At 34.4% G+C, this 22,435-nt stretch overlaps 1 protein-coding gene across 1 annotated transcript; it reads left to right on the top strand.

Moving 5' to 3' along the window:
• The first annotated feature begins 5,944 nt into the window (after positions 1 to 5,944).
• Positions 5,945 to 21,835, top strand: LOC143223786 (homeobox protein MSX-3-like). The gene is made up of 2 exons (XM_076452213.1): positions 5,945 to 6,936; positions 20,677 to 21,835. The coding sequence occupies exons 1-2, from the start codon at positions 6,420 to 6,422 to the stop codon at positions 21,144 to 21,146; spliced, it is 987 nt and encodes a 328-aa protein (XP_076308328.1). The 5' UTR covers positions 5,945 to 6,419; the 3' UTR covers positions 21,147 to 21,835.
• The last annotated feature ends 600 nt before the right edge of the window (positions 21,836 to 22,435 follow it).

Raw genomic sequence — 22,435 nt, forward strand, 5'->3', positions numbered from 1 at the left:
AGCCTTTAGCTGGTTACCAGAAATCTTCTGTTATGGTTGAACCCAACAACAATAACTTCATGCTAAGCCTATAAAATATTATGATGTGTTAAATAATATTCCAACAATTATAACTATTAAGCTTTGTAAAGAACTTACACAAATCCTTTCTTAACACTCAAAGTTCAAAATGACTGGACAAACCAGAGTAAGTTTTCTGTTGCTATATCATAAATCAGATTATTTTAATTTCCGTACAACAAACACTACATAAAATGAAATGACGAGGGATAATTATGATAGCTATTAGACTGGTATAAATTAGCTGTTTCACTGCTACAATAAGGGCTAATTAAGATAGCGATCAGACTGGTATAAATTAGCTGTTTCACTGCTACAAGAAGGGCTAATTATGATAGCGATTAGACTGGTATAAATTAGCTGTTTCACTGCTACAATAAGGGCTAATTATTATTGCGATTAGACTGGTATAAATTAGCTGTTTCACTGCTACAAGAAGGGCTAATTATGATAGCGATTAGACTGGTATAAATTAGCTGTTTTACTGCTACAAAAAGGGCTAATTATGACAGCGATTAGACTGGTATAAATTAGCTGTTTCACTGCTACAAGAAGGGCTAATTATGATAGCTATTAGACTGGTATAAATTAGCTGTTTCACTGCTACAAAAAGGGCTAATTATGACAGCGATTAGACTGGTATAAATTAGCTGTTTCACTGCTACAATAAGGGCTAATTATGATAGCGATTAGACTGGTATAAATTAGCTGTTTCACTGCTACAAGAAGGGCTAATTACGATAGCGATTAGACTGGTATAAATTAGCTGTTTCACTGCTACAATAAGGGCTAATTATGATAGCGATTAGACTGGTATAAATTAGCTGTTTCACTGCTACAAGAAGGGCTAATTATGATAGCGATTAGACTGGTATAAATTAGCTGTTTCACTGCTACAATAAGGGCTAATTATGATAGCGATTAGACTGGTATAAATTAGCTGTTTCACTGCTACAAGAAGGGCTAATTACGATAGCGATTAGACTGGTATAAATTAGCTGTTTCACTGCTACAATAAGGGCTAATTATGATAGCGATTAGACTGGTATAAATTAGCTGTTTCACTGCTACAAGAAGGGCTAATTATGATAGCGATTAGACTGGTATAAATTAGCTGTTTCACTGCTACAATAAGGGCTAATTATGATAGCGATTAGACTGGTATAAATTAGCTGTTTCACTGCTACAAGAAGGGCTAATTATTATTGCGATTAGACTGGTATAAATTAGCTGTTTCACTGCTACAAGAAGGGCTAATTATGATAGCGATTAGACTGGTATAAATTAGCTGTTTCACTGCTACAAGAAGGGCTAATTATGATAGCGATTAAACTGGTATAAATTAGCTGTTTCACTGCTACAATAAGGGCTAATTATGATAGCGATTAGACTGGTATAAATTAGCTGTTTCACTGCTACAATAAGGGCTAATTATTATTGCGATTAGACTGGTATAAATTAGCTGTTTCACTGCTACAAGAAGGGCTAATTATGATAGCGATTAGACTGGTATAAATTAGCTGTTTTACTGCTACAAAAAGGGCTAATTATGACAGCGATTAGACTGGTATAAATTAGCTGTTTCACTGCTACAAGAAGGGCTAATTATGATAGCTATTAGACTGGTATAAATTAGCTGTTTTACTGCTACAAAAAGGGCTAATTATGATAGCGATTAGACTGGTATAAATTAGCTGTTTCACTGCTACAATAAGGGCTAATTATGATAGCGATTAGACTGGTATAAATTAGCTGTTTCACTGCTACAAGAAGGGCTAATTATGATAGCGATTAAACTGGTATAAATTAGCTGTTTCACTGCTACAATAAGGGCTAATTATGATAGCGATTAGACTGGTATAAATTAGCTGTTTCACTGCTACAATAAGGGCTAATTATTATTGCGATTAGACTGGTATAAATTAGCTGTTTCACTGCTACAAGAAGGGCTAATTATGATAGCGATTAGACTGGTATAAATTAGCTGTTTTACTGCTACAAAAAGGGCTAATTATGACAGCGATTAGACTGGTATAAATTAGCTGTTTCACTGCTACAAGAAGGGCTAATTATGATAGCTATTAGACTGGTATAAATTAGCTGTTTTACTGCTACAAAAGGGCTAATTATGACAGCGATTAGACTGGTATAAATTAGCTGTTTCACTGCTACAAGAAGGGCTAATTATGATAGCTATTAGACTGGTATAAATTAGCTGTTTTACTGCTACAAAAAGGGCTAATTATGATAGCGATTAGACTGGTATAAATTAGCTGTTTCACTGTTACAAGATATAACAAAAAAATGTCCGTTAACATTAAGACGTTTTACCACAGTGAGTAAATGATCAAAAAGTATGAGTCGTTTGTCTGTCATGAACGTAATTAATATTTCCAGAAACATACGTCCCCCAGTAGAAATTATTTGCTTTACTTTGGGCAGAGCACAGATAGCCTATTGAGTGTCTTTGTACTTATTGACAAACAACCGTGTTTTACGAGTCTTCGCCATGTTTATGTAAAACACTATTTATTCCAATCACAAACTTTTCAAACAGATATAACGTCGTAACATTTTTTAATCTTAATTTTTAACATGTATGTTTTGTGTTTCATTTATAAAACATTTAGTATCCTTCAATGCTTAACATTGCTTTTTGTAATGAATATTTACCAACCTATAATAATAATAGCACTACGACATAGCCTGAGTCCTATTATTGCTAAGTTAAGAAAGGCAACTTGTACACCAAGATTTTGTTAGGATAAAAGTTAACCTATTTTTCTTAGTTATTTAAGTGTTACTTCAACTGAACGTGGAACTCTTTCTTAACGATGCACTAAGATTTATCAAAGAAGCAAGGTAAAAAGTAATACAATTTATTCAGGAGAATAAATCTAATTCATAATCTTATTTTATGTAGAAATCATCGCAAATCGACAAGTGCAGTGACTGTCAGCTGTTCTTCAGAAGTCTCGAAGACGGCACAACTGAATCGTTCATTTTGTAATTGTGGTATTTGCGTGAGTTTTTGTCACGGCTGCTTAATGGGATATAAATCAATCAACAGCTGTTGTTTGTTAAATAACTGTCCAATCAGCTTTTCCTACTATCACAATTCGCTACGCTCAATTAAAGACGTACAACACGGGCTGAGGAGTGTTTGGCCCAAAGCGAATGATAACTATTAGCAGAATACTTAAGTCAAGTAAATATATTTATCTCTTATATCTAGGCCTGTCTCCTCTTCGTTTCGAACAGTTAACTTGTCAAGGAAACTTAGAGTTGAATATTATCTAAATTGAAGCCTTGTCATCATTACTGTTGTCCTATCTTTGTTGTTATAGGATTCTAATAACCCTGGCCATTAGCATACAATGACCTCAGGTCACCTCAGGCTATAGAATGTTTCCAACTGAGTCCATTTTAACATACACACAACGTCATCCTTCTTAACCCAACATAATATATGTTCAAATATCGAAAATACAACCTGTTTGTTCAAATAAATTGAAAACATGTAACCTCTTGTTATACCAAAACTATAACGGTTTAAATTAAACCAGTTTTTATTATTTAAATGTTCTTTAGAACGGATTAAACTAAGAAATATTTGTTTTTTAGTATAGTCTCCCACACAATATGTGGGAAACTAATTTATTATATACCAAAGTACGTTAAACACGGAATTATTAATTATTAAGAATTATTCATTAAATAATTAAGTATATTTTATTCATATATTTCTATACAAATGAAATTTCCTCCAAGATGTTGACCAGCTGTTGAAATGTGGAGTTGAGGTTCGTTTTGAAAAGATGAACAATGTAACGTAAGTTCGTTTTGTAAAGATAAATAATCCATTAACCTTTCCAAGAGTTTAATAAACTGTTACGTCATTCATTTGCTATAAAACTGTGTAGTTATCATTAATAAGACGGAATTATCAATTTTTTATGGTTTTTAATTCACTAATAATTATTTTGTCGTACTTACTAAGACTGGGTACTCTGTTCTATCATTGTTTTATGCTACGTACTAGGACTAGGTGCTCTGTTCTATCAATGTTTTATGCTATCTACTAGGACTAGGTGCTCTGTTCTATCATTGTTTTGTGCTATCTACTAGGACTAGGTGCTCTGTTCTATCATTGTTTTATGCTACGTACTAGGACTAGATGCTCTGTTCTATCATTGTTTTATGCTATCTACTAAGACTAGGTGCTCTGTTCTATCATTGTTTTATGCTATCTACCAGGACTAGGTGCTCTGTTCTATCATTGTTTTATGCTATCTACTAGGACTAGGTGCTCTGTTCTATCATTGTTTTGTGCTATCTACTAGGACTAGGTGCTCTGTTCTATCATTGTTTTGTGCTATCTACTAGGACTAGGTGCTCTGTTCTATCATTGTTTTATGCTATCTACTAGGACTAGGTGCTCTGTTCTATCATTGTTTTATGCTACGTACTAGGACTAGGTGCTCTGTTCTATCATTGTTTTATGCTACGTACTAGGACTAGATGCTCTGTTCTATCATTGTTTTATGCTAACTACTAGGACTAGGTGCTCTGTTCTATCATTGTTTTACGCTACGTACTAGGACTAGGCGCTTTTTTCTATCATTGTTTTACGCTACGTACTAGGACTAGGTGCTCTGTTCTATCATTGTTTTACGCTACGTACTAGGACTAGGTGCTCTTCACTAAAAATCTTCAGTTAAGAGAAATTTGTTTCAATTTACTGGCGTAAAACTAGTTTACGTCGAGCTTACCAGTGGATCAGCGGCAAGCCTAAAGGCTTAAGGATAAAAACCAGGTTCCAATACCTGTAATAGACATGTAGCTTATTGTGTAAGAAACGAAGTTTTAATTCTAACTGTTTTCAATAAAACTTTGTAGCCCCAGGAAATAAGTCTTAGTAAAACAGGATCATTAAAAGATTTCATACGTTCTCTGGTTTCGTGTCACGTGACTACATGCAATTACTGTTTTCCTATTACTTTTACTTATTTCTATCGCAAGGGTACATTAAGTTTTCTCAGCACGTAATTACATACATTTAGTTGTTTCGTAACACGTGGCTACTACGTTCATTTGTTTTATATGTTATTTGTATAACAGTTGTAAACCTGAATACGTCACGTGATAACCTTCAATCCAAAAAGTGCCATAAACTTTTATCGTTTTGTGCCTAATTTTTATATTTTGTCTAAAGAAAAACACTTTCCTTAGTATATTAGGTTCAGAGTTGCCGAAAAGGGAGTGCCCCACGTCCCCATTTAATTAGCTTATTGAGAGACAACAAAACCTTCTTGCACGCCCAGAACGTCGGGAGCTCCAACTTGCCTCGAGGGTTTGACAGGGAATCTCAAATTTAAAGCTGCGACGAAACCCCGATCACGTGCAAGTCGTTAGTTTCATTGTCCAACCAGTGTAACAGCCCCTACACCTGAAGTAACGAACACAAGGAAAGATGTTCATAAGGTTCGTGGTCAATAACGGCGTTCAAAATAAGTATCAAGTTTACATTAATGTAATATGTCACTGAAAGTGACCACTGATAAAGCAATGTTTTTTATTTTGTTATTTTAATCTCAACGAATAATTAAAAAAAACAACTAGTATTTTATATATACCTGTATTCATGTCACACTCGGAAACAATAACTCACTGGTGAAATTCGAACTATAATTAGGATTGGCTTGATAAGCCATAATGTTTAAAACACTTCATGCAGTAAGTTTACTGTGCTAGCAAGCAGTTGTTTTAGTTTTGTTGAAATGAAAACAAAAATAAATTGTCACCTGATTCTCCATGAAACTGGATAAATTTACCAAACACTTATCACGTGGGTTAATATTCAGATGGCCCCTGCCTCCAGTCACTGACAAATCATGACTGATAGTAAGTTAATCGGGATGCGATGAAGCTAATATGGCTCAAGTGAACAAGCGCTCACATGATCAGCCCTGGTTCCCACACCGCTTGGTATCAGGCGTGTAATGGGCGTGGCTTATTAACGTCAGTGCACCTAAAACCAATCAGAACGGACACCTTTGACACTACCACGCCTACTAGTTAGTTCCAAATTGGAATCACCAAGAGAGTCTATTCAGGTAGAATACATAGAGTTTCAAGACTCATACAGCAAGAAGATCGTTTTTCGCCCAGCGAGTAGGAGAAATTCCTAGTGGGTTATTAGACATCACAGGTTTATCAAAGAGACGGGTATCACTGTCCTAGACTTTAAAACAATCTGGACTCTCGTCTTCAAGTGATGACCCTCAAATTATGTCTCTAGTGGTAACTAGAAGTAACTAATATATTTCTCATACTTTCTCCTCACTCAGCAGATATAAATGTCGGTCATGCAGTTCAGTTCTATGCCTGAAACTAATATGGCGAGTAAATCTACCTCGGCAGACACACTTTCCAAACTTCTTTCCACTAGTGCCAAGTCGGATTTCTCCAGTCCGAAATCCAAGGTTCGCGAATCTTCAAATCGAGTAATATCGTTCTCTGTAGAGTCATTACTGGCCGACGACAGAGAAAGCGACCCGGATCGTTCCCCGGCCTCAAGCCCCGAGCACGTTCCAACTCCAACGTCAGCTGTGGGCCCTATGTTACCCCAGTCCGTCTCTTCTCCGAAGGTCGGCTTAACCTTGGCGAGGGGTTTTACAGTAGACGGCCTGCTTGACATTGACAAAACGAAAGCTACCAGCGGCGTTCCAGGTTTCCGGACAGTTGCATCGAATGGCATGCCAAAGCCGGTTAACTTTGTCCCAGAAGTTCCCGTTTCTCACCCTGTAGCCTGGGGATCTCCACTCTCAGCCTTTCCGTGGATACACACGTCACGAAATTTATCGCCATGCACAAGTGAGTCCTTATAAATTAGAAGTTCTAAATATAAAATCAAGTAAGCACAGTCTCCAGTTTTGTTTTGTTTTTCCACGTAACAATAGCATTCCATTGTTTTGAATGTTTTATTATTAAAACCTTGGAAGCTCAGTGGTTATGCGACCTCTCTTTGCACCGCTTGTGATTAAGAAATAATTAGTCACTGCCAATAACCGTGTTACATAACCTATCATGGTAACCGTTGCAATTATTGTTATATATGGACGTAACATAGATAAGCATGGTATGTAACCACTATAACTATATATACGTACCCTAAGATTAGGTGAACTAACTGTATAGTTTTATTTAACGACAGACAAACAACCCCTTAGATATCTAATCTCAAAATTTTCAACATTAGCTCTTCATATATTTCACACTGTATTGCTTTCTAACAACTAACTGTATAGTTTTATTTAACGACAGACAAACAACCCCTTAGATATCTAATCTCAAAGTTTTCAACATTAGCTCTTCATATATTTCTGACTGTATTGCTTTCTAACAAAATCTCTTACGAGAATAATAGGTCAGCCAAGTCATTATGATCAAACTAGCCTCGTGCAGACAGACCACGAGTTATTCTGCAATATACTTATAAAATATTTCTTGTTGATGGTGTATATGTATTGACGGTACACACACTGTGTATATGTATTGATGGTACACACACTGTGTATATGTATTGATGGTACACACACTGTGTATATGTATTGATGGTACACTTGGTACACACACTGTGTATATGTATTGATGGTACACTTGGTACACACATTGTGTATATGTATTGATGGTACACTTGGTACACACACTCGTTGCATCATCTCAACATTAAACTTTTAAAAAATAGACTTTTCAGGGAAATTCATAAATACGAGAGTTTATATGTTACATATGTAGGTTCGTTATTATAGTTAGAGTGAATTATTTCTAATGTAAACCGCACGTTTGTTGTGACGACCTAACGTATTAGTTCAGGTTGGTTGTACTCTATACAGTAGTACGCTGTGACAACCTAAACCTGTTAGTTCATGTTTCTTGTAGTGTATACAGTAGTACACTGTGACAACCTAAACCTGTTAGTTCATGTTTCTTGTAGTGTATACAGTAGTACGTTGTGACAACCTAAACCTGTCAGTTCATGTTTTTTGTAGTGTATACAGTAATACGCTGTGACAACCTAAACCTGCTAGTTCATGTTTCTTGTAGTGTATACAGTAGTACGTTGTGACAACCTAAACCTGTTAGTTCATGTTTCTTGTAGTGTATACAATAGTACGTTGTGACAACCTAAACCTGTTAGTTCATGTTTATTGTAGTGTATACAGTAGTACACTGTGACAACCTAAACCTGTTAGTTCATGCTTCTTGTAGTGTATACAGTAGTACGTTGTGACAACCTAAACCTGTTAGTTCATGTTTCTTGTAGTGTATACAGTAGTACGCTGTGACAACCTAAACCTGTTAGTTCATGTTTCTTGTAGTGTATACAGTAGTACGTTGTGACAACCTAAACCTGTTAGTTCATGTTTCTTGTAGTGTATACAGTAGTACGTTGTGACAACCTAAACTTGTTAGTTCATGTTTCTTGTAGTAAACCTGTTAGTTCATGTTTCTTGTAGTGTATACAGTAGTAGGTTGTGACAACCTAAACCTGTTAGTTCATGTTTCTTGTAGTGTATACAGTAGTACGTTGTGACAACCTAAACCTGTTAGTTCATGTTTCTTGTAGTGTATACAGTAATACCTAAACCTGTTAGTTCATGTTTCTTGTACAACCTAAACCTGTTAGTTCATGTTTCTTGTAGTGTATACAGTAGTACGTTGTGACAACCTAAACCTGTTAGTTCATGTTTCTTGTAGTGTATACAGTAGTACGTTGTGACAACCTAAACCTGTTAGTTCATGTTTCTTGTAGTGTATACAGTAATACGTTGTGACAACCTAAACCTGTTAGTTCATGTTTCTTGTAGTGTATACAGTAGTACGTTGTGACAACCTAAACCTGTTAGTTCATGTTTCTTGTAGTGTATACAGTAGTACGTTGTGACAACCTAAACCTGTTAGTTCATGTTTCTTGTAGTGTATACAGTAGTACGTTGTGACAACCTAAACCTGTTAGTTCATGTTTCTTGTAGTGTATACAGTAATACGTTGTGACAACCTAAACCTGTTAGTTCATGTTTCTTGTAGTGTATACAGTAGTATTGTGACAACCTAAACCTGTTAGTGACAACCTAAACCTGTTAGTTCATGTTTCTTGTAGTGTATACAGTAAGTTAGTTCATGTTTCTTGTAGTGTATACAGTACCTAAACCTGTTAGTTCATGTTTCTTGTAGTGTATACAGTAATATTGTGACAACCTAAACCTGTTAGTTCATGTTTCTTGTAGTGTATACAGTACACAACCTAAACCTGTTAGTTCATGTTTCTTGTGACAACCTAAACCTGTTAGTAGTGTATACAGTAGTACGTTGTGACAACCTAAACCTGTAGTTCATGTTTCTTGTAGTGTATACAGTAGTACGTTGTGACAACCTAAACCTGTTAGTTCATGTTTCTTGTAGTGTATACAGTAGTACGTTGTGACAACCTAAACCTGTTAGTTCATGTTTCTTGTAGTGTATACAGTAGTACGTTGTGACAACCTAAACCTGTTAGTTCATGTTTCTTGTAGTGTATACAGTAGTACGTTGTGACAACCTAAACCTGTTAGTTCATGTTTCTTGTAGTGTATACAGTAGTACGTTGTGACAACCTAAACCTGTTAGTTCATGTTTCTTGTAGTGTATACAGTAGTACGTTGTGACAACCTGAACCTGTTAGTTCATGTTTCTTGTAGTGTATACAGTAGTAGGTTGTGACAACCTAAACCTGTTAGTTCATGTTTCTTGTAGTGTATACAGTAGTACGTTGTGACAACCTAAACCTGTTAGTTCATGTTTCTTGTAGTGTATACAGTAATACGTTTTGACAACCTAAACCTGTTAGTTCATGTTTCTTGTAGTGTATACAGTAGTATGTTGTGACAACCTAAACCTGTTAGTTCATGTTTCTTGTAGTGTATACAGTAATACGTTGTGACAACCTAAACCTGTTAGTTCATGTTTCTTGTAGTGTATTCAGTAGTACGTTGTGGCGATCTAAACCTGTTAGTTCATGTTTCTTGTAGTGTATACAGTTGTAGGTTGTGACAACCTAAACCTGTTAGTTCATGTTTCTTGTAGTGTATACAGTAATACGTTGTGACAACCTAAACCTGTTAGTTCATGTTTCTTGTAGTGTATTCAGTAGTACGTTGTGGCGATCTAAGCCTGTTAATTCATGTTTTTGATATTGTATAAATTAGTACGTGGTGATGACCTAAACTTGCTAGTTGGTGTTTCTCTTGGTAGAGGGGTATGTAACAGGTGATTCACACATGGGTCTGAGTCCTTCCAAACAACATTCGAGCCATGATTATCTACAGCAGTTGTAAGTGTGGTTAGCTGAATCATAAAACACAGTAGTTTCAAGTGTAGCAAACGAATGGTGAACTTAGTAGTTTCATGTGTGTTTTTGTGAATCGTTAACTGCAGTTGTTTCAGTTGTGGTTACTGAATGATGAAATACAGTAGTTTCAAGTGTGGTTAACTAAATCATAAAATATAGCAGTTTCAAGTGTTATTAGCTGAATGGTGAACCACGGTAGTTTTAAGTGTGATTAGCTTAATGGTGAAATACAGCAGTTTGAAGTTAGTTAGCTGAATTCTTAACAGCAGTAGTTTCAAGTGTGGTTAGCTGAATCATGAAATACAGCAGTTTAAAGTGTGGCTCGCTGAATGGTGAAATACAGTAGTTAAAAGTGTAGTTAACTGAATGATGAAACACAGTAGTTTCAACTGTGGTTACGTGAATCATGAAATACAGTAGTTTCATGTGTGGTTAACTGAATGGTGAATTACAGTAGTTTGAAGAGTAGTTATCTGAATGGTGAATTACAGTAGTTTGAAGTGTGGTTAACTGAATGATGAATTACAGTAGTTTCAAAAGTAGTTATCTGAATGATGAATTACAGCAGTTTGAAGTGTGGTTAACTGAATGATGAATTACAGTAGTTATCTGAATGATGAATTACAGCAGTTTGAAGAGTAGTTATCTGAATGATGAATTACAGTAGTTTGAAAAGTAGTTATCTGAATGATGAATTACAGTAGTTTCAAGAGTAGTTATCTGAATGATGAATTACAGTAGTTTCAAGAGTAGTTATCTGAATGATGAATTACAGTAGTTTGAAGAGTAGTTATCTGAATGATGAAATACAGTAGTTTGAAGAGTAGTTATCTGAATGATGAAATACAGTAGTTTCAAATGTTGTTAACTGAACATCATTCTAGCTCAAAATGTGCCCGTGCTACGAAGTAACCATTATTGATGTTGAAACAGTGGATGTGCATCCGATTTTAATAAACATCTTCATTTGATCGCAACGTTTCGGCCAATGAGGTTGTTTTGCTTTATAAGTAACAGCACCCGAAGGAAAGTGTTTTCCGAAACGGCCTGTTTTAAATATTTCGTTAGCATGTGTTAAATTCCTGTTTCAAACATCTCGTTAGCTTGTGTTAAGTTCCTGTTTTAAACATTTCGTTAGCTTGTGTTAAGATCCTGTTTTAAACATTTCGTTAGCTTGTGTTAAGTTCGTGTTATATATATTTCGTTAGCTTGTGTTAAATTCCTGTTTCAAACATCTCGTTAGCTTTTGTTAAATTCCTGTTTCAAATATCTCGTTAGCTTGTGTTAAGTTCCTGTTTTAAACATTTCGTTAGCTTGTGTTAAGTTCCTGTTTCAAACATTCCGTTAGCTTGTGTTAAGTTCCTGTTTTAAACATTCCGTTAGCTTGTGTTAAGTTCGTGTTTTAAACATTTCGTTAGCTTGTGTTAAGTTCGTGTTTTAAACATTCCGTTAGCTTGTGTTAAGTTCCTGTTTCAAACATTTCGTTAGCTTGTGTTAAGATCCTGTTTTAAACATTTCGTTAGCTTGTGTTAAGTTCGTGTTTGAAACATTCCGTTAGCCTGTGTCAAGTTCCTGTTTCAAACATTCCGTTAGCCTGTGTTAAGTTCCTGTTTCAAACATTCTGTTAGCCTGTGTTAAGTTCCTGTTTTAAACATTTCGTTAGCTTGTGTTAAGTTCGTGTTTTAAACATTCCGTTAGCCTATGTTAAGTTCCTGTTTTAAACATTCCGTTAGCCTGTGTTAAGTTCCTGTTTTAAACATCTCGTTAGCTTGTGTTAAGTTCCTCTTTTAAACATTCCGTTAGCCTGTGTTAAGTTCCTGTTTTAAACATTTCGTTAGCTTGTGTTAAGTTCCTGTTTTAAACATCTCGATAGCTTGTGTTAAGTTCCTCTTTTAAACATTCCGTTAGCCTCTGTTAAGTTCCTGTTTCAAACATCTCGTTAGTTTGTGTTAAGTTCCTGTTTTAAACATTTCGTTAGCTTGTGTTAAGTTCCTGTTTTAAACATCTCGTTAGATTAAGTTAAGTTCGTGTTATAAACATTCCGTTGGCGTGTGCTACCTTCAATTATCAACCGTTCCAAGTGTATTATTCCACGACTGCAAGTTAATTTCTGTAATTCTACGTGTGTTAAGTCTATGTATAGTGTTAGATAGTAAGGAAGTTAGATTCGATGTTTAGTCATCTGACGGTTCTTGTTAAGGTCTGTATAAGTTAAGTCTTAAGTTCCTGTTTCAAACATTCCGTTAGCCTATGTTAAGTTCCTGTTTTAAACATTCCGTTAGCCTGTGTTAAGTTCCTGTTTTAAACATCTCGTTAGCTTGTGTTAAGTTCCTCTTTTAAACATTCCGTTAGCCTGTGTTAAGTTCCTGTTTTAAACATTTCGTTAGCTTGTGTTAAGTTCCTGTTTTAAACATCTCGATAGCTTGTGTTAAGTTCCTCTTTTAAACATTCCGTTAGCCTCTGTTAAGTTCCTGTTTCAAACATCTCGTTAGTTTGTGTTAAGTTCCTGTTTTAAACATTTCGTTAGCTTGTGTTAAGTTCCTGTTTTAAACATCTCGTTAGATTAAGTTAAGTTCGTGTTATAAACATTCCGTTGGCGTGTGCTACCTTCAATTATCAACCGTTCCAAGTGTATTATTCCACGACTGCAAGTTAATTTCTGTAATTCAACGTGTCTTATGTATAGTGTTAGATAGTAAGGAAGTTAGATTCGATACTTAGTCATCTGACGGTTCTTGTTAAGGTCTGTATAAGTTAAGTCTTAACTCTTGAAATATTTGTTGGATTTTGATTATAAAAAAACGTTGGATGACCTTATCATTATTAAAGCTACAGAAGTCGAGATCCTGAAGAATGCAACAGTTGAGAATAGTTTTTGTTTATTATTTCTCAATTATTTTAATAAAATGTTATCATGAACATGATATCTTAGCCCCAGGGAAAACCAATAGACAATTCAGAGTATTTTTACATCATCCAAGACTATTGAAATGGAAACAAGTTGAGACCGGATGTAGTCATTTGTGTTGTTGTTTCTGTCCTCGTGCTCAAACAAGAGCCGTTCTAAATAACTATTCCTCGATAGGAAAGTTTCGATTTCTTTATTTAAAAACGAAAAACTCATCAACTTGTACAATGGTTAACAAAGTGGGCGAAGTACGGCGCTCTGAAAATTATAACATTAATTAAAATCCGGAAACATTAATCACAAACGATTCATGCACATCGCAGGTTCATTGATTTCTGTGTTGTTTTTTGCTCTATAAAATGTGACCAGGTCATTTTATATAGAATGGGAGGGAATTCTATAAAAATACAGTGTGGCTAGTGACTCACGTGCACTAAGTAAGTATAGTCAGTGTGTCCAAAGAACAACAGAGAACGGAAGTGCTACCAGAAAACGTGAAATTTAACACTTGTTTTTTTTCAATATCGGTATAATATCAGTTGTTCGTGATTACCACTAGGAGAGACTGATATGTAAACGTTTCTCTCTATCAATATAACACACAAATAAAGATCGTATCCTCCATATTTTCCGTGTCTTGTAGCCCATTAATTCCACGTTTCCTGTAGTTAGGTAGAAAAGTGCGGAATTATTGTGTGTCCGGGGGAAATGTGGTGTAAAGGCGCTAGGGGGCGGAGTGCTCAAACACGCGAACCCTAATTTCCATACAAACACATTGAAGTATTATTGGACTTTCATCGAGTTGTATAAAGTATAATTGGTGCCTTGCATGTCAGGCACGAACCTTTACGCTTCGTCATGGTGGCAGGTAATGAAGATATCTGCCTGATCTCCTGGAGAGTAGTCCAGGCCACGATCCTGTCAATAATATTTCCGTTTTTGTTATAGCGTCATAAAATGAGGAACGCCAACACAAAAGGGGTGTCAGTCTATATTCTGGTGTATTGATCACCGTGCAAGCAATATTTTTAAAACGTTGATGTACATTATTTGTTAAGAACAGTTTGACCTATCGACCTTCGTAATTACTTGACCTAATCATGTTCTATCTGGCGCCTCGGTCTGTAACTCGGAAGCTACAATAGTAGGGAGGTTATTATGGGCCTAACTTTTGTTGTTACTGCACTACAACAAGGGAAGCGCTATGGTCAAAAGAATGGCGTTACTTTTAACATAAATTACATTACTCAACAGAAACGTGGTTCTCGAAGTTTGGGTTATTTTAGATGTTCATTACCAAAACCTTAGAGACTTGATTATAGTGAAGGATGAACTGTGTGGTAAGGTTGTTGTGTGGACGACTTTTCTAAGAAACTGGATGTTTGTGACCTTCGTGGAGTTTGTCTGTTAATTACGAGGTTTTTAGTCACGACTAACAAGTGTTTGTTGCGACTCATGACGATATTTGTTATCATTAAATTGTCTAACTAACCTAACATCTTCAACTCGTTCTGTACATTTGTAGTGGACCTTTTGTTTATGTTTCCTTATAGAGACACCTATTTACCATCGTTTTTATTTTACACGATGCAATAGATAGTTTCAAGTTATGCCTCTTTGTTTCAAATAGAACAAAGTATAAATAAATTACAAAATTATATGTAAATAAGCCTAAAGTTTCAAACTTTGTGACATAAAACGAAACAGGAAATTAAATAACTCAGATGGAAGCGAATATTCCTATAATACAGCCATTATAATACAATATAAGTAAGCTATATGGTTCTAAACTATAAACTAAACAACAGATGTACACTAAAAACTAAACAATGGATACAAACTATAACTAAACAATGCATGTACACTATAAACTAAATAATGCATGTACACTATAAACTAAACAACAGATGTACACTATAAACTAAACAATGGATACAAACTATAACTAAACAATGCATGTACACTATAAACTAAACAATAGATGTGCACTATAAACTAAACAATTAATGTACACAATAACTAAACAATTAATGTACGCTATAAACTAAACAATAAATGTGCACTGTAAACTGAACAATGGATGTGAACTACAATTAAAATTGAACCAAACTATAAACTAAACAGATGTACACTATAAACTAAATATTGGATGTAAACTATAGCTAAACAACAGGTATACACTACAAACTAAACAATGGATATAAACTATAACTAAACAACATATGTATACTATAAACTAAACAATGGATGTACACTATAAATTAAACAACAGATGTAAACTATAAACTAAACAATGGATTTACACTATAAACTAAACAACGGATGTAAGTTATAAACTAAACAATGGATGTACACTATAAACTAAACAACAGATGTACACTATAAACTAAACAATGGATTTACACTAAACTAAACAACGGATGTAAGTTATAAACTAAACAATGGATGTACACTATAAACTAAACAACAGATGTACACTATAAATTAAACAACAGATGTAAACTATAAACTAAACAATGGATTTACACTATAAACTAAACAACGGATGTAAGTTATAAACTAAACAATGGATGTACACTATAAACTAAACAACAGATGTACACTATAAACTAAACAACAGATGTACACTATAAACTACACAACAGATGTAAACTATAAACTAAACAACAGATGTACACTATAAACTAAACAGCAGATGTACACTATAAACTAAAGAACCGACGTATACTATAAACTAAACAATGGATGTAAACTATAACTGAAATGGAGCTAAACTATAAATTAAACAACAGATGTGTGCTATACACTAAACAATGGATGTCAACTATAAACTAAGCAATGAATGTAAACTACAACTAAAATGGATCTAAACTATAAACTAAACAATGGATGTAAACTGTAAACTAATCAACAGATGTAAACTATAAACTAAACAACAGATGTACAACATAAACTAAACAAATGTACACTATAAACTAAACAGAAGATGTACAACATAAACTAAACAGCAGATGTAAACTGTGAAATAAACAACAGATGTAAACTATAACTAAAATAGGTCTAAACTATAAACTAAATAACATAAGTATACTATAAAGTAAACAATGGATGTTAGCTATAACTTTAACAGTATATGTAATCTATAATTATAATCTCATGGAATGTTATATACGTGTTTGAAATGTTTTCGAATATTAAAATATAAGTACAGTTACGAAGAGTTACAGCTATTAATCATATCTCTACATAGTTTAAACCGTCTTCAGTCTTCCGCTGTCTTTAAATACACAAGTTTACTAATTTAAATATAGATGTATAGTAATTTTGAAGTGCAGGGAAGTCAATGTTATAGAACATTGATTTTCTACACATATTGTATTTTGTTAGGTTAGACGAAGACAATGTACGAAGTTTAACATTCGTCTTTAAATCCATGTTTACATGACGTCTCTTTTCTACAGCAAACAATCTGAGCTTACATCTTGATTCAACAAAATTTATAGGTATGAGGGAAAGACAACCTTTACGCAAGTAAGAGATGCTATCTAAATATATAGTTAATTAACGTGGACACAATAAAGGAATGAATCTATATTCAATAGGGAGAAAGGTGTCACGGGTACCTTTGAAATTTATGAAAGAAATAATAAAGCATGTCAGGTATGTCCTGGCTTAACATTGTTATTCATACCAAACAAAAACATGATTTTCAGCTTACATAGTCCAGGTATCCTATTAGAACTCGTCGAACATTTTTATCACATTTTTTAATGCTGTTAATCACGTGTTTGAAACAATAAACTATATTTGGTGATTTTCGTAATTTACACTGACAAAAGTAAACTATATGATTTTATTATAACCTATTATATTACACTATTAACATCTTTTATATAGATCAAAGAGAATAGAAAGTTCTATGATAAAAGCAAATATAATAAATCCATTTTCTTTCATAAAACTTTGTGAATTCACAGATCTGTTTTACCGCCACATTTATAGATAAACAAGTATACCAGTATTACTTATACATAAAAACATTCGTGTTTCCACTTTATATTTTGTTTCCCTCCTAAAAGTGATAGACTTTGTAATGTTCCAAATAATACCTTTTATTTATGGTAATTTAAAATTGGAAAAGCTCATGTGGTAAATATCACACTTTTTGTAGGTTAAAATAAATGTTTTATATACGAGCCATAGCAGAACTCTTAGGGGGATGGGTCAACTTACAGGGGATTATAAAGTCTGAATTACACTTTCTTTTAGCGGTATGTTCTTGTGTTACTTGTAGTCAATAAGGTTTATTGTTAACATGTTAAATGTAATACAATATGGTCACAAAGGTGAATGGTTATTGTTTAGATAAGTTACTAATAAATTGAAATAAAAATAACATCTGAAAATAGGCGTATCAATAATAACGTTGAAAGTGCAAGTCTAAAGAGGCACTCATAACTACACGTTCCCATTTCAATATCTTATACAGAAATTCTTTACGTGAACTTAGCACGTGGTAGAGAAATCTCAAACGCATGTGATATACAGTAGTGTTAACACGCATGTAACGTTTCTCAACAGGAAAATTGTGTTGTAACGCACATGCCATCCTACACACGTGCTTAGCCTGTTACGTAATAATCCCATAAACACGTGTTATGTAGTAATCCTATAAACACGCACTACTCATATTATAAAGAAATCCCATAAACACGTGTTATGTAGTAATCCTATAAACACGCACTACTCATATTATAAAGAAATCCCATAAACACGTGTTATGTAGTAATCCTATAAACACGCACTACTCATATTATAAAGAAATCCCACGTGTTATGTAGTAATCCTATAAACACGCACTACTCATATTATAAAGAAATCCCATAAACACGTGTTATGTAATCCTATAAACAGCACTAATATTATAAAGAAATTCCACACGTGTTAAGTATTATAAACACGCAAATATTATAAAGAAATCCCATAAACACGTGTTATGTAGTAATCCTATAAACAGGCACTAATATTATAAAGAAATTCCATAAACACGTGTTATGTAGTAATCCTATAAACAGGCACTAATATTATAAAGAAATTCCATAAACACATGTTATGCAGTAATCCTATAAACACGCACTACTCATATTATAAAGTATAAGTACTGGTGTTATGGAGTGATATAATCACCAGTATGTTATATATTCATTTTATGTAGTTACAATAAAGACACCGATTAAAGATAGCAGTTCTCTTGTACTACAACCAAAGATAATAAATTACTTGTGTTTAATTGTTATCTGGTAAGTAAACAAATAAGAAGTAATCAGTAACCATGATGTATAAAGTATGACTAATAAGAAATCCAAGTTTACTGTTACTGTTTGTCAACTTCAATAAGAGAATTAGTTAACTTTGGAGTTTCAAATGTCGTGGGATAGTTAATAAGACGAAAGCTTTATAAATTATAGCACTAGAACTGATATATTGTTCATTATTAGTAGTATTCTTATTATTGTTCATTTAAATGATGGTTTAATTATATTATATGCAAAAAAAAAAATACTTTCCGGAAGGGGAACATCACCTGAAGGCTTATTTACAGATAGTTTCACACTACTGGTTTTTCGACATATGCTCTCTGGTTAAGGCTTGGCATGGTCTGGTGGTTAGGGGACTCGTCTGGCAATTTGATAGTCGTGGGATCGAAACCCCTTTACCGAATTATTTTGCCCATTTAATGATGGTAGCGAATAATGTGACTGTTAAACCCATCTTTCGTTAGTAAAGACTAGCCCAAGAAACAGTGATGACTATCTGTTTTCCCTCTAGTCTTAAACTGTAAAGTTTGTGACAGCTAGTGCAGAGAACCAACGTGTAGCTTTAAATACAAAACTGAATTACTTTGAACTGAATAATCTTTCAAATAGAAATCCGCTAATACTTTCAATACCTATTTGTGTTTAGTACCTGAAAGAGGAAGGTAAACACTAAAAATATATTCCAGTTCTTGTGTAATATTGTTGTAGTTGTATTGGGGTTTTGCAAACTTGTATGTTAGAATACACACTTTTGACATTTAAACTATAATCACCTTTTCATTACCAAAGAAATCCAGGGAACCATCTAAACCATGTATTTCTAATGTAGCCCCCCAGTGACAATGCAGACTTACAACGATAGAAACAGGATACATTTGTGCTAGATTATAAAAAAAACAAACTTTAATGTTTCTTTAGATTCCGGAAAATCTTCTAAATTATATATTTTTGTTGTTTTATATTAGTATACGATGAACGTTCTAAGCCGTGTGTTATATTGTTTTATATTGGTATCAGGTGAACATTCTAAACAGTGTATTGTTGTTGTTTTATATTAGTGTCCGGTGAAGGTTATAAACAGCATATTGTTATTCGTTTATATTAGTGTTTGATTAAAGTTCTAAGCTGTGTATTATTATTGTGTTATATTAGTGTCCCGTGAACATTCTAAACCGCGTATTGTTGTTGACTTATATTAGTGTCAGGTGAACGTTCTAAACAGTGTATTATTGTTGTTTTATATTACTATCAGGTGATTTTTCTAAGCTGTGTATTATTATTGTATTATATTAGTGTCTGGTGAAAGTTCTAAGCCGTGTATTGTTGTTATCTTATATTAATATCAGGTGAACGTTCTAAGCTGTATATTGTTGTTGTTTTATATTAGTGTTCGGAGAACCTTTTAAGCTGTGTATTGTTATTGTGTTATATTAATGTCCGGCGAACCTTCTAAGCCGTGTATTGTTGCTGTTTTACATTTTTGTCCGGTGAATTTTCTGAACTGTATTTTGTTCTTGTTTATACTAGCGTCCGGTGAACTTTCTGAGCCGTGTATTGTTGTTGTTTTATATTAGTATCAGGTGAACGTTCTAAGCTGTATGTTGTTCTTGTTTTATATTAGCGTCCGGCGAACGTTCTAAGCCGTGTATTGTTGTTGTTTTATATTGGTGTTCGGAGAACTTTCTAAGCCGTGTATTTTTGTTGTTTTATATTGGTGTTCGGAGAACTTTCTAAGCCGTGTATTTTTGTTGTTTTATATTGGTGTTCGGAGAACTTTCTAAGCCGTGTATTTTTGTTGTTTTATATCAGAATCCGGTGAACGCTCTAAGCCGTGTATTGTTGTTGTTTTATATTGGTGTTCGGAGAACTTTCTAGGCCGTGTATTTTTGTTGTTTTATATTAGAATCCGGTGAACGTTCTAAGCTGTGTATTTTTGTTGTTTTATATTAGAATCCGGTGAACCACCTAAGCCGTGTATTGTTATTGTTTTATATTAGAATCCGGTGAACCACCTAAACTACCGACTGTTAAATGCCAGCTACGGAAGCACAAGAGCAACCGTAAACCTCGGACACCTTTCACCACTCAGCAACTGTTGGCCCTGGAGAGAAAGTTCCGGACCAAACAGTACCTGTCTATCGCTGAACGTGCAGAGTTCTCGAGCTCCTTGAATCTTACAGAAACTCAAGTGAAGATCTGGTTCCAGAACAGAAGAGCGAAAGAAAAGAGACTGAAGGAAGCCGAGCTAGAGAAACTTCGGATGTCTGCTAGACCTCTCCTACCCAACTTTGGCTTCGGGTTGCCGGTGTCCGCAGCTACATTCCTTCCCGGAGTTCCACCTCCGGCACATCTGAGTTCCGTCGCCGCCGATGGTAGTCGACCGATCTTGGGACCAATCATGGCTCCTTATCCAATGTATTCCTTTCCACCTACCTCGTCGGCACAGTTGGCTATGTGTCCACATTGAACGAAGGACACCGGACACTGTACACAGCTTGAGTAAATCAAGAGGAGAAACATTCTACATGTCGTCACCAGGTTCATATATTGTAAGCTCGCCAGCAAGGATATACTGGAACGGAAGTTGGACCATCCCTGTTTTCAGTGTACACAAGTTCCTACAATATTGGTGATTGTTTCAGTTATCCAAATGGAAACGGTTGTCCTTTACGTCTGTACATAAGTCTCTTACGTGACTGTGATGCTTTAATAATGTGTTTTAATACATGTAGCGGGCTTCGACGAAACTCTGGGTTATTTAGCGTTCTAACTCTGAAGATAACGGGGAATATTATGAAACTAGGACGTTTGACGACAGTGGGTGAAGAGACGATCATTTAAATCGAGAGCTGTTTTTAATTATGTTTCAGCTTCTAAGACATTCATAGAAATTACGGGAATTGCATTAGTACCCGGTCAAAGATCAAGTTTGAATTGTGAATATAAAAACCGTCCTTCAGAGGGCGCTGTAGTAAGTTCCTTAAGCTTTGTGTAAAGGCCTTGTTTTTCATGTGTTCTATCATATATATATATTGTAAGTAGAAAATTTGCTTGTACATATACATATAAGATACATAAAGCAATGGAAACTTGGAAAGAGAAAAATGCCTGGTAGTTTGTTAAATCAAATTCCATAATGATATTAATACTGGACTGTTTTCACACCTAAACTTTGGTATTAATACGGAACTGTTTTCACACCAAAACTGCGGTATTAATTTCATTACGCACGTAAACGTTGTTTTTGTTTTGTTGTTTTTGAATTAAGCACAAAGCTACACAATGGGCTATCTGTGCTCTGCCCCCCACGAGTATCGAAACCCGGTTTTTAGCGTTGTAAGTTCGCAGACATACCGCTGAGCCACTGGGGGCACATCTAAACATACTCATGTTAATAAAGCTGTATGAACTATACATGAAATAGAATACAGTTCTTCCTATAACAACTAAACACTAGATATATATATATACAGTATAGAAATATCCCTCTTGATAAGAACTAAACACTAGATATATATATACAGTATAGAAATATCCCTCTTGATAACAACTAAACACTAGATATATATATACAGTATAGAAATATCTTGAATAATATAATCTTTATATCAACAAAAATGAGAGCTATTTAATAAAACTGACAAGATATTGTTATCTCAGGTTTCCCAAACTAAGAGGAAAACATCATATGCACAGTACATTATCATGCTGTGAGAATGAAGTTCATTTTACCCTATTTTACACACTACGTTCTAG

The sequence above is a fragment of the Tachypleus tridentatus genome, chromosome 8 (assembly GCF_004210375.1).
Source record: "Tachypleus tridentatus isolate NWPU-2018 chromosome 8, ASM421037v1, whole genome shotgun sequence".
Classification (NCBI taxonomy): domain Eukaryota; kingdom Metazoa; phylum Arthropoda; class Merostomata; order Xiphosura; family Limulidae; genus Tachypleus; species Tachypleus tridentatus.

Bases quoted from the DNA above. Each gene is read 5' to 3' on its own strand.
- LOC143223786 (XM_076452213.1), top strand. From the start codon at position 6,420: ATGTCGGTCATGCAGTTCAGTTCTATGCCTGAAACTAATATGGCGAGT. The intron at 6,937-20,676 runs GTGAGTCCTTAT...GTTTTATATTAG, and splicing joins AAATTTATCGCCATGCACAA to AATCCGGTGAACCACCTAAA.